General features: G+C 38.4%; 1 protein-coding gene across 1 annotated transcript in view; it reads left to right on the plus strand.

Moving 5' to 3' along the window:
- Positions 1–13710, plus strand: part of LOC126188286 (ATP-dependent DNA helicase DDX11-like) — a 139393-nt gene that overhangs the window by 111321 nt on the left and 14362 nt on the right. Inside the window, exons 15-16 of the mRNA XM_049929870.1 lie at positions 6598–6728; positions 7628–7846. Of these exons, the coding sequence (XP_049785827.1) occupies positions 6598–6728; positions 7628–7846 (350 nt within the window). The remainder of the gene's footprint in view (positions 1–6597; positions 6729–7627; positions 7847–13710) is intronic.

The following is a 13710-nucleotide window of genomic DNA, read 5'->3' on the forward strand; positions in this document are numbered from 1 at the left end:
ACAGCTTCACAGTACCTTTATTCACTAATGAAATTATTCTTCAGTGATCAGTTGCATTATGAGAATAATAGAGATATCATAGTTGCCACAAATTCTGGAAATCAGGGAATATCATGGAATTTAAAACATGTCAGGGAAAATCAGGAAAATGGGAAAAAACACAGGAAAATCTCATTGTTGTCTCAGTAGATGAAATGGTTTGTTTACTGAGATGTCATGCGTCGTCGCTGGCTGGACGCAGCTGAGTATGTACACTGCTTCCCTAATCCCTCGTTCCTACTGCTTCTCCCCTTCCTACCATTCCCCTCAACTTGCAGTCAGTGCTGCCACCACTTATTGCCTCTTGCCTAGCAGCTGCCGACGAGAGGCAGTGAGACACGAGGAGTGGTATGTTTGGATCTGATTCTCAAAGACTGTAGATGCAATGGCCGGAGGTGGTGATCGTGTGTGCATGAGTTGTGTCTGAGTGATTATGTGAAAGTGTGTGTTCTCTCATTTTCTGATAAAGGCTGCGACTGAAAATTTAGTTGTGAGAGTGTGAATGTCTTTTCTACATGCCCGTCTGCGGCTCAGAGATCATTTTCATGGTGAGTTGCTACCTACCCTCATTAATATTTATTCTCAGAGGATTCTCACAAGTTATCTGTTTCAAAGCTTGATCAGATTAGATTAGATTAGATTAATACTTGTTCCATAGATCATGAATACGATACTTCGTAATGATGTGGAACGTGTCAGGTTAATAAAAGATGTCTGTACAAGATGTTACATTACACAAAATATTGCATGACACTAATGTTTAAGTTTTTTTGTTTTTTGTTTTTTTCCCCTAATTTATATCTAAAAATTCAGTCAATGAGTAGAAGGAGTTGTCATCTAGAAATTCTTTTAATTTATTTTTAAATGTTAGTTGGCTATCTGTCAGGCTTTTGATGCTGTTTGGTAGGTGACCAAAGACTTTTGTGGCAGCATAGTCTACCCCTTTCTGTGCCAAAGTAAGATTTAACCCTGCATAGTGAAGATCATCCTTTCTCCTGGTGTTATAGATATGCACACTACTATTACTTTTGAACTGGGTTGGATTATTAACAACAAATTTCATAAGTGAATATACATACTGTGAGGATCCCTAGATCCTTAAATAGATGTCTGCAGGATGACCGTGGGTGGGCTCCAGCAATTATTCTGATTACACGTTTTTGAGCAATGAATACTTATCTACTCAATGATGAATTACCCCAGAATATGATGCCATATGAAAACAGTGAATGAAAGTAGGCATAGTAAGCTAATTTACTGAGATTCTTATCACCAAAATTTGCAATAACCCTAATAGCATACGTAGCTGAACTCAGACGTTTCAGCAGACCATCAATGTGTTGCTTCCAGTTTAACCTCTCATCAATGGACACACCTAAAAATTTTGAAAATTCTACCTTAGCTACAGACTTCTGTTCAAAGTCTATATTTATTACTGGAGTTGTGCCATTTACTGTACGGAACTGTATATACTGCGTTTTATCAAAATTTAAAGAGAGTCCGTTTGCTGAGAACCACTCAATAATTTTGTGAAAAACATAATTTACAATTACATCACTTAGTTCTTGGTTTTTGGATGTTATTACTATACTTGTATCATCAGCAAAAAGAACTAACTTTGCATCTTCATCAATGTGGAATGGTAAGTCATTAATGTATATCAAGAACAGTAAAAGACCTAAGACCGAACCCTGTGGGACCCCATACTTGATAGCCCCCCAGTTTGAGGAATCAGCTGTTGTTTTAACATTACATGAACCACTTATTTCAACTTTCTGCATTCTTCCAGTTAAGTATGAATTAAACCATTTGTGCACTGCCCCACTCAAACTATAATGATTTAGCTTATCTAAAAAAATTCCGTGATTTACACAATCAAAGGCCTTCGAGAGACCACAAAAAATACCAATGGGTGATGTCCGGTTATTCAGAGCATTTAATATTTGATCAGTGAAAGCGTATATAGCATTTTCTGTTGAAAAGCCTTTCTGAAAACCAAACTGACATTTTCTTAGTACTTTATTTTTACAAATATGGGAGGCTACTCTTGAATACATTACTTTCTCAAAAATTTTTGATAGAGCTGTCAGAAGAGAGATTGGGCGGTAGTTGCTGACATCTGACGTATCCCCCTTTTTATGCAATGGTTTTACAATGGCATATTTCAGTCTATCGGGGAGAAAACACCCTGCTCCAAAGAGCTATTACATATGTGGCTGAGAATCCTACTTATCTGTGGGGAACAAGCTTTAAGTACCTTACTGGAAATGCCATCAATTCCGTAAGAGCTTTTACTTTTCAGTGAGTTTATTATTTTACTGATTTCAGAGGGAGAGGTTGGTGGAATTACAGTTGTTTCAAACTGCACAGGTATGGCCTCTTCTATTAGTAGCCTTGCCTCTTCTAGTGAAGATGTAGATCCTATTTTCTCCACAACATTTAAAAAATGATTATTGAAAATATTTTCAATTTCTGATTGTTTGTTAGTACACTTGTCATTCAGTTTTATGGCACTAAAGTCTTCCTGTGCTCTTGGTTGCCCTGTTTCACTTTCAATAATATTCCAAATTGCTTTAATTTTATTATCAGAGTTACTGATCTCAGACATGATACTCATGCTTCTGGACTTTTTAATAACTTTTCTTAGTACCACACAATAGTTTTTATAATATTGAACAATTTCGGGGTCAGTACTCCCTCTTGCTGTTATATACAGTTCTCTTTTACGGTTGCAAGAAATTCTTATTCCTTTAGTTAGCCAAGGTATTTTATATGTTTTCTTGGAATTATGTTTAACTATTTTCTTGGGAAAACAATTTTCAAATACCCTTAAAAATGTATCATGAAATAAGTTATATTTCAAGTTTGCATCAGGTTCCTTATACACTTCATCCCAGTCTAGCTGCTGTAGGCTTTCCCTAAAGTTGGCAATATTTATATTGTTAATTGAACGCACTGCTTTGAAAGTCTGATTTGATCTACTGCATGGAGCTATGTCATGTACTGTAACTAGCTGTGCACCATGATCTGAAAGACCATTCTCAACAGGATAAGCATTTATGTCCTTAAACTTATCTTGGTCTATAAAAAAATTATCTATCAATGTACTGCTGTTCTTTGTTATCCGAGTAGGAAAATCAATGACTGAGCTCAAATTGAAAGAACTGAGTAATACTACATTCTTCCTATTACACTCTTTCAGGGAATCAACATTGAAATCCCCACAAATGATAATTTGCTTCCCCCTGTCTGACAGATAGCACAACAAGGCATCCAAGTTTTCTAGAAATAGCTGGAAATTCCCTGAGGGGGACCTATACACTGTTACAATTATGAAAGTGAAAGTGCCATCATTTAGTTTAAGTTCAGTGGCACATGCTTCCATATGTTGCTCTACACAAAATTTTTTAGTTTCTATATTTTTTACACTGTAGAAGCTTTTGACATATATGGCAACTCCTCCTTTCATCATATTATCTCTACTTACATGTGCAGCTAATTTGTACCCATTGATGCTAACCTTTTGCATATCAGTGACAATGTGGTGCTCAGACAGGCATAGTACATCTATTACATTCTCAGTTTCTATATCTTCTAAACAAAGCAGAAGCTCATCAGTTTTATTCTTCAATCCCCCAATATTTTGTTGAAATATACTAACATTATTTTTCACTTTACTTTTGTGAGAATCTTGAACTTTTTTAACATCTTTAGTACTTGCCTGGCTGAGTTTCCCACTGGACACTGATCTCACACTAAAAAAGAGTTTCCACCATGAGATGTAGTTCCTCCCCCCTTTAAATTTCCTGCTATCAGCCCAGCCAGTTTACCCTTCACTGCAGTTTCATTTCATCAACATACTGTCTGTGACTCGTGATTAGCTAGTCACATGAGTGGACTTCCACGACAGGCCAAAACTGCAGATCATTTCTCTAATGGATCAGTACACTGATCTGAAGCCCATCATTTCCCACCAGTGTGTAGACCCTGCCCGTTGTATTTAGTCTCACCAGTCTGCCTACAGGCTAGGTCTGTTTGTGTGTGATGTAATGCGGCAAGATTTTTGTCTTGGGCACAGGATTGCGGTGCTTCGTGGCAGGCCAGAGGCCACGGGCAATAGATTTCAGGAATTGCGACTGTCTCACTGCAATTACATTATACAATGTAGCATTTTATAGGCAGTTTATTTATTCTAGTACATTCTGGCAACAAAACACCCAGTCCACAAGCAGAGAAAATGTCGAGCCAGGCTGGGAATCAAACCCAGACCCACTGCATGGTAGGCAAACACGTTACTGCTGAGCTAAGCAGGCAGACATACAATACCACTAAAATAGTAGACATAACACAGTGTGTAATAACTGACAATAACGAACATAGTAGAACCAACATTTTATTGGCAGTCACCTGTAGTGTTGATTTATACAACTCTTCCCCGCCTAATACACTTCTTTCAAGAGACCTAATTTTCTCTGAGGTTATTTCTGAAATCAGTGAAGGTATTTTAAATCTGTCTTGTGACTCCAAGGAAATGAGTATTTTTGTCACCAAATGTATTTTGTTTTATTGAAATAAAAGAACAACAGTGGTCTTAATGAAACACATATACCATTTGGCATGCTTTCTCCATCTAAATACAGTTCACTACAAAATACGTTGATGTTAGTATGTGATACAGTGCATCTTGCAACGCGAAACACTTTGACTCCCATGGTTATGGAAGCACCCACCATACGAGCAGCAGTAATCTGCTGACATTCAAATTCACTTAGCTCCTACATAATGCACTCATAACAAAGAACACTGTTCTGCACCCCCCCACCCTAAAAAAGGGAAAAACAAGTGTTAAGGACATTGCACCGGTGCCATTTGTGGTCAAACACAACAACCCAACCTGCAGACTGGTGTAGCATGCTTGCATTACTCGCACTGTTTTCATATTTTGATCCACCCCCTTTTACTTCTCCTGTTACTCATAAATAAATCTTCATGTATTTCACATATAAAAGAATTTAAATTTTTGAATGGGAATAAGGAAGATTCTGTTTCATTATCATGGACTGACTGACTGTATGTGCAATTATCAAGATGGCTGTACTCATGGTCAAAATTGTTGTTGTCAAGAGTGCAAGAGTACAGTACTTGATGCAAGGTCACATAAGCCTTATCTTAGGCATACAATGATGTCTGCTATCAAGGCTTGCCAACATAAGTTACAGAAAAAGAATGAGTTTCTTCATATAATGGCATAACATAGAGCATTTTGATTACAGTTCTTGTAAGTTATTTGGCAGTATTTTAATCTAAAGGACTGTGCAGAGTAAAAACCAAATACACAAAATGTGTTGAGTGACAAGAATATGATTTCAGGATGTAATAGTAAGATGCTAAGTAAAATCCTCATACTATTGCCATCAAATAATGCAAGGCATTAAAGTAACCACTCACCACATAGTTGAGGTGCTGGGTGGTTGGTGGTTGACAGGCACATAAACAAGATTGAAAATTTTGTTGAGCTTTTGAACTATGATGTTATTTAGAGGTAACTGAAGTGTGAAACACCCCCCCCCCCCCCCCTAGTGGCACGTGCGCGACACACACACACACACACACACACGCACACACAGAGAGAGAGAGAGAGAATTTTGTGGTTTTATTTATTTGAACTATAACTGGAACTTCCTCGCTTCATTTGCATAAACTGTGTTTAACATGAATTCAAACTGAAATACAAATACCTCATTGTACCTCTCTGAAAAATATAAACCTATCAGAGGTACCTGCCCAAATACTGTGGAATGATGTTTCAAAGACTTATCACCTTATTTCATGGAATTACCTGTATAATGGGCAATGAGTATTTTTCTGGTGGCTGATGTGCAAACCACTGTAAATTGAGTAAGAAACCAACCCAACTGTATTTACACATGTCTGTGATGTGTCTATCAGTTTTGCATGAAAAGGAAATGTCAGGATAAAATGCCAACAGCATTCATAAGAAATTCCCCCCCCCCCCCCCCCCCCCCCCCCCCCCCAGAGCTGTGCCTGTGTCACAGCTTAAGAACTGGTTCCTTACGTAAAATTAAAGGCAAATTCTGGACGCTGACAGTCATAGAAGCCCTATGTCAACCACCTGGCATAAGTGTACGATCAGCAATGAACTGTTTGTATGATTATAATTTTTGAGAATCTGCTTTTAACTTTGCGTAAGATTACTAGACACCTAAGTCGTGATATGGGTACACCTCTATGGGGATTTCTAATGAAGACTGCTGGCAGTGTAACCTGATGATGATCTTTGGAATGAAACTGATTGTGGCATAATAAATGTATATCGGTACAGTGTATTGATATAGCCTAAACAAAAATTAGATGTTAAACTCAAGGTAATCGAGATCATTTGCGAACCACTGTGATTCTGAACATACTGATCATTATATATCATATATACTTCTTGTCCAACAGGGATTAAAACCTCTTTGTTTCTTCAGATGATAAATCTAGAAAGATTCAAAGGATGTCTCACATACGTTATTTATGATAGTTGATCTCTTTCAGGTGGAAAATTGAGTGAAGGGCTGAATTTTAATGATGATTTGGGACGCTGTGTCATTGTTGTTGGTCTGCCCTACCCAAACATCAAATCGCCTGAAATGCAAGAGAAAATGATTTACCTTGACACTAATGAGGTATGCCTTTATTTTTTTCTGCAGGTTATTTACAATATTTCATTTAATACTGTTGTTTTACATCACAATAAAAATTTTAATTTGTATTTAGAGCTGTATCATCTCACTATGTTACCTGTAAGTGTAGAAACTACTGTTATTTTTATGTATAAAGAAAGAAAAAAATAGCTTGGGTAATTGATACATTGACATACATTGTCATTTACTTAGCTTTTGATTAATCTTGCCAAAGGCACGGAAAAAAAGAAAATGAAGATAAAATTTATAAATAGTTGTTGCAGATTTTTTTTTATATCTGACACAAAAATATAGAATGCCTCTACAATCTATGGTACAAGTTAGAAGGTCATCATTTTTACAATGATTCGTATAAAATATTTCACTACTGGAATAAACAGGCATCATGAAACTTCTTCACACACTAAAACAGAATGCTAGATGACTGGAATTTTATTTTTCGTGTATAGTCCTCTTACCATTGAGCTATTCCAGTCTGCTTTATGACCTGCACTCCCAGCTTCACTTCAGTAATACTTCTTTTCTACTGTGCAAACTTCAGAGAAGTTCTCCTGCATACTTTGTGGGATTAACACTCCTGGAAGAAAGGACATTGTAGAGAGAGATTAAATGTAGTACAGGGGAATTTCATTTCCCACACAATTGGAATGGTTGTGGCCATGACTGAATGACACTCCAGTGTACACTCACTGTAAACAATCTACTCGATCAGTTTCCGCAACTGATTTAACAATAGTAATTAACAAGTTTTAAAATAATAGTAATATCACATCTCAATAGTGCCAATGTTTGTAAGAACTTAATGGGAGAATCTTTTATTTCAGAAAATATTTGTTGCAAATTGTGATTGCCACTAACACACTGAACTCCTTCCGACTCAGGGCAAGGGTGCTGGTCGGGAGTACTACGAGAGCCTGTGCATGAAGGCCGTCAACCAGAGTGTGGGGCGGTCAGTACGGCACCGTGGTGACTATGCAGCTGTGCTATTGCTGGACCGACGCTATGGCAGTGGCCATGTGCAGGGTGGTCTGCCGGCCTGGGTGAGGGTGGTGCTGCAGACTAGTGACCGATTTGGCCATGTGCTCTCACAGCTATGTAAGGTGAGTTTTAGTGGATCCTTCAAGAAGAGCCTTATTTCTGAGGCCTAAATAGTAGAAGTGAGACAAAAAGCTTGTGGTTTACAAGTAGTAGCGAAGTGTGATAAGTGGACCATTGTGCACTTGTTATTCATGCTTAGAGGTCTTATTTGAAATGTGGAAGAGACACTGCTGCCACTAGTGAATATACTGGATGAAACCAGCTGTAATTTGTAGCTTGTGTCACACGAATTATGCTTGCCGCCTGGTTTCTAGCACATCCTCAGTTCCTTTAGAGAGATGGCTCGATCGTTGAAGATAGCTAACCACACATACGAGGTGGAAGCACTTCTTCTGTTTGCTGTGTTGTACCCAGAATCAACTGCAGTCCTCTGGTTTGGAGCTGAGAGCTGATTCTGTTACAATCCCATGTGCATATTTCTTTACCTTTGGTCTTGCGTGGAGAATTGTAGGATGCCCCATCAGTAGGTGAGGTGTGCACTACACAAAAGCAGCAGCTGCTCGCTACATGGGTAGCAGAGAGCAAGCGACGTCCACAAGAACTTTCTTTTTACCCCTCAGTGTTTAATTACCTGCAGTAATCAGAGAAAAATATGCACTTCGCTCTTGGAGGAGACCTTATGTCTTTGAATGACCAGAAAGAACAAAATACTAATGTCTTCCGATGCCCTGCAGATTTCAAACCCACCACTTCATTCCTCGTACACCTGCCCAACTACATCCTAACTTATAACTACTTCACCTTCAGAGGGAAGGTACACAGGCAAATTCATAGCAGAGCCATGGGCCACCTAGAGGAAACATTCCTATCTTCCCAAAATTCTAAACCCCTCGTCTGGTTCAGGTTTCTTGATGACATCTTTATAATCTGGACCCAAGACCAGAATACCTTATCCTCATTCCTCCACAATCCCAAAATTCTCTCCCATCCACTTCACCTGGTCCTCCTACACCCATCATGCCAGTTTCCTAGATGTTGATCTCCTCTGGTTGCTCGATCCACACCTCAGTTCATATTGAACCCACCAATCACCAACATTATGTGCACTTTTACAGCTGCCACTCCTTCCACACAAAAAAATCCCTACCATACAGTCTGTCCACCTTTGGTAGATGCATCTTCAGTGATGAGAACTCCCTCGCCCACTATGCTGAAGGCCTCACAAAAGCCTCCGCAGGTTGCAGTACCCCTCAGACCTAATACACAAACAGATCTCCTGGGCCATATCCCCACACACCTGATCCTCACATCCATCCCAAGAACTAACCACAAAGAAGCACCCCCTTGTAGCCCAATACCACCTGGAACAGGAATGACTGAACCATGTCCTTCGCCAGGGCTTTGATTATCTATTATCATGCCCTGAAATGAGGGACATCCTACCCAAGATATATCCATCCCCTCCCAAAGTGGTGTTCCACGACCACTCAACATCCACAACATCCTAGTCCATCCCCATGCCACTCCTACCTCCAGTCCCCTGCCACAAGGATCATACCCTCGTGGAAGACCCAAATGCAAGACCTGCCCTATCCATCCACCCAGCACCTCCTACTCCAGTCCTGTCACAGGCTGATCCTATCCCATCAGAGGCCTGGCCATGTTATGCTTGAGAAATGAATTTCATTCTGAAAGCTAGCAAAGCAAAGCTCTGTACCTTTTGTATGTGTACCTGTTGATGACACAGTGCTTCTGCGTTTCAGAGAGTCGTCTCCTTTATTCTCAACCAGAACTTTCTGTACATTAAAATAGTAATGTAGTATTAGTAAACTGCAGGAGTATCTGTGCTAAGGTTCCAAAATTACCATATTTACCTGAGCGTAAGACGACTTTAGATATAAGAAGATCCCCTTTTTTAGAGGCTCCTTGAGAAAAATTTATTTTATTGGAATTCTTCAAAATAAATTTGCACAAAACCTCAGTAGCCAAAGCTTCATTTGTAAGTGTAAGATCGCCCCTATATTAATGTATTAAACAATCTAAAAACGTTGACTTCAGCAGCAATATTTTAATTTGTGAATATAAGACAATCACATATTTTTCAAATTACGAACCTGGAGAAACAAATCTCTTGTAATCGGGTAAATACAATAGTCTTATTTATTGAAGGTATAGTAGCTTCATATTATCAGGAAAAGAAAGCTGCACAAAACTGGAAAAGAAAAGCAGCAAAATCTAAATTCCAATTGTATAGCAAAGCTATGCGGCATATTTATTGCTGCAGAGGATTCGATAATATCTAGTGAGGTGATTATGGATTCCAAATGTAAAATAATTTGGATGAAGTTAAGCATCCAATGTATTTGAAATATGATGCCCAGATGGATTTATATCCCACCAGTGTCACAAGCTGCAGCACCAGAGCACTTCAGAGCAAACTTGCAGAATATTGCTTGTAAGTTTCCTGATGACGCTGTTGTAATAAGAGGAGATTTCAGTTTGACAGCTATTGCCGAGGTGAGTCATGTGATTAAAGTTGTTGCCAAAGATGGCTCTGATTGTTTCATCTTTATAGTACTTCAGCAGATAGGAAGAGAAACAACTTGTGAGTGGTCCACATACGGATTGAAAAGTTTATGGGCTTAAGAGTTAGCATTAATAGTTTGGTGAAAGAATTGTGTTACGATGTGGACAGCAGACGTTGTGCACAAAACACCAATCTTGAGATTGTGCAATTGCTCTTCAAAATACTGATGGGAATTTTCTGATGCATAATGGTGCACGTTCTGTGACTTCACATATCTTACAGGCTGAACCAGGCTTCATCTGAAGAAATGAAAAACTGAAGATCCATAAGTCAGGAACCACCAACTGAACTTAACATGTGAAAGTTTATCTGGACACTAACTTGCGCGTAAGTGAATTTATAAAGATACAGAGAGCAGGTCGTCTCTCAAAATGTTTCGACACAGAAATTTTGTCAGATTGTTCCAAGCTTTTATTCACTCAAGCAACATTTTCTGACATTCTAACTCCTTTTGGATAGCTAATGTTTTTATTCGCTACAGACCCCATTTTGTGCCGCTTCACCACTAAGTTTTGGATTGTAGACTTTGCTGGAGGTTTTGCCAAAACAGTTCCAGTTTTAATATCTTGCACTGTCAGTTCCGCACATGTTTTTCATGAACTGTGCCTTGCATAACATTTGACAATGTACACACACTGTTTTGTTGTGACCACTATTTCATATTGCATTTAACCGGTCACAAAGCATATTTGCTTCTCTCACTCACTCAAACGTAATGACACAGTGAAGTACTCTGCACAGAGCGTGTGCAAGATATGCATGTGTGACATGAGACAGCAACTGATAGTGTATTGAAATCACAATTTCCAGCATGTTCTGTGATGGCATTTCTCTTTTTCATTAACAATGCACTAGTGTGCATTTCGTGCAACTGTTTCAGTGTCCTGATCAGCCTCATCTTAATGCAGCTGTTAGACATGTTAACATGGGGCTGGAGAAGGCACAGATTGTGGTGGTGCCAGTTGAGTCTATCAGTAGATTGGGTTTCACTACGGATACCTCAATAGGTATGGGAAGGGGAAGCTGGCAAAGCTTGTAGGTGACAGTGTAGTGGGTGGTGGTGGATCGTTTGTGGGAAAAATTCCTGTAGTAGTTGGTGATAGAGCTGCATCTTTTTTAGATTGGTATACCTGCTTAAAGGAAGTCCCTCTAACTAAGGAATCACCTGCAGAGGATGTCATGTTTCCAGGCAGAGAAGGAATTAGCATATTTCATCAAAATATAAGAGGTATTAGAGATAAAGTTAGTGAACTGAACTGCTTATAGATTTTGACTCTGAATTTATTGGTCTATTGGAGCACCACTTAAATAATTTGACAATTCAGAGGCTTCCTTTACCAGGATACAGATTAGCAGGCTGTTTTTCAAAGAGTTCCTTGTAGAGTGGGGGAGTGTACATATATGTAAAAAATGATATTCCATTTGAGTCCATAGATGTATCACGACACTGCACTGAACAGATATTTGAATATTGTGCAGGGGCAGTTTAATTTAGTGAAACTAAATGTTTAATTTTTGTTGTTTATAGGTCCCCTAACTCTATTAGAACATTCTAAATGGGGTACTATCAGTAAAAGGCAGCCTGGGTGACTGACTAGTGGGATTAGGATATCATGTAGAACAAAGTGGGAATTATGTCAAAATGTTAGAAGTCATTACAATCAAGCTACAGTAGCCCATTACAAACAGTATTGTAAGGTGCTTAAAAATATTATTAGGAAGGCAAAGAGTATGTGGTATGCAAATAGATTAGCTACTTCACAGGATAAAATTAAAACCATATTCAGATGTGAAGGAAGTGTGTGGTCAGCAGCACAAGGTCGACAATATAAAATAAGTTTGCAGTAAAAATATTTCTGTTACTGATAAGTCAGATATGTGTACAGTATTTAACAATCATTTTTCTGAGCATTTCTGGTGAATTAAATAAAAATTTAGTGTCTACAGGGAATTGTATAACTCTCTTGGCAAATGCCTTTCTGAGATTGATGTCTGAAATACTCCTCTGATACTGACAAGCTTGATATTGAGTCAATAATTAAATCAATGAAGGCTAAAGACTCTTGTGGATATGATGGAGTGTCTAGCAGATTATTAAAGTACTGTGCTGCACATGTTAGCCTTGTATTTAGCCATATTTGTGATTTTTCCTTTAGGAATGGTCAGTTTCCTGAACAATTGAATTACTCAGTAGTAAAGCCACTTTATAAAGGGAGATAGGGATAATGTGAACATTTTTAGACCTATTTCTATGCCATAAGTGTTTGCAAAAGTTATTGAAAAGGCTGTGTATGTAAGGATAATTGATCATTTTATATCACATAATTTGCTATCAAATGAACAGTTTGGCTTTATAAGTCATTTAACAGCTGAAAATGCTATATTCCCTTTTCTCTGTGAGGTATTGAATGGGCTAAACAAAAGGTTTTGAATGCTAGGCATATTTTTTGATTTAACTAAGACGTGTGATTGTGTTGATCATGAAATATTGCTCCAGAAATTGGACCATTACGGAATATGGGGAGTAGCTCACAATTGGTTCACCTCTTACTTTAACACCAGACAGCAAAAAGTGTGTGGTCAAATGGGGGGTGCCCCAGGGTTCAGTGTTTGGCCACTCATGTTCCTTATTTATGTAAATAACATGCCCTCTAGTATTACGGGTAACTCTAATATTTCTGTTTGTTGATGACACTGTCTTGGTAGTAAAGGATGTTGTGTGCAACATTGTATCGGTTTCAAACAGTGCAGTTCATGACGTAAGTTCATGGCTTGTAGAAATTAACTAATGCTAAAGCACCGTAAGACTCAGTTTGTACATTTTCAAACACACAATTCAACAAAACCCAACATTTTAATTTCACAGAATGGGCGTATGATTAGTGAAACTGAAAAGTGGAAATTTCTAGATATTCAGATAGATAGTAAACTGTCATAGGAAGCCCACGTTTAGGATCTTGTTCAAAGACTTAATGCTGCCATTTTTAGTATTCGAACGGTATCTGAAGTAAGTGATTGTTCAACATGACAATTAGTCTACTTTGCTTATTTTCATTCGCTTATGCTGTATGGTATTACTTTTTGGTGTAACCCTGCCCATTCTCATAGGATATTTTTTGGCTCAGAAACGGGCAGTTTGGGCAATAAGTGGTGTAAGTTCATGAACCTCTTGTCGACCCCTGTTCACGAGTCTGGGTATTTTGACATTGGCCTCTCAATATATATATTCCTTATTGTCATTTCTTGTTAAGAATATTAGCTTATTCCCAAGAATAAGCAGCTTTCACTCAGTTAATACTCGGCAGAAATCAAACCTGCATTTGGATCCAACTTCCTTAA

Source organism: Schistocerca cancellata, chromosome 5 (genome assembly GCF_023864275.1).
Source record: "Schistocerca cancellata isolate TAMUIC-IGC-003103 chromosome 5, iqSchCanc2.1, whole genome shotgun sequence".
Lineage (NCBI taxonomy): Eukaryota > Metazoa > Arthropoda > Insecta > Orthoptera > Acrididae > Schistocerca > Schistocerca cancellata.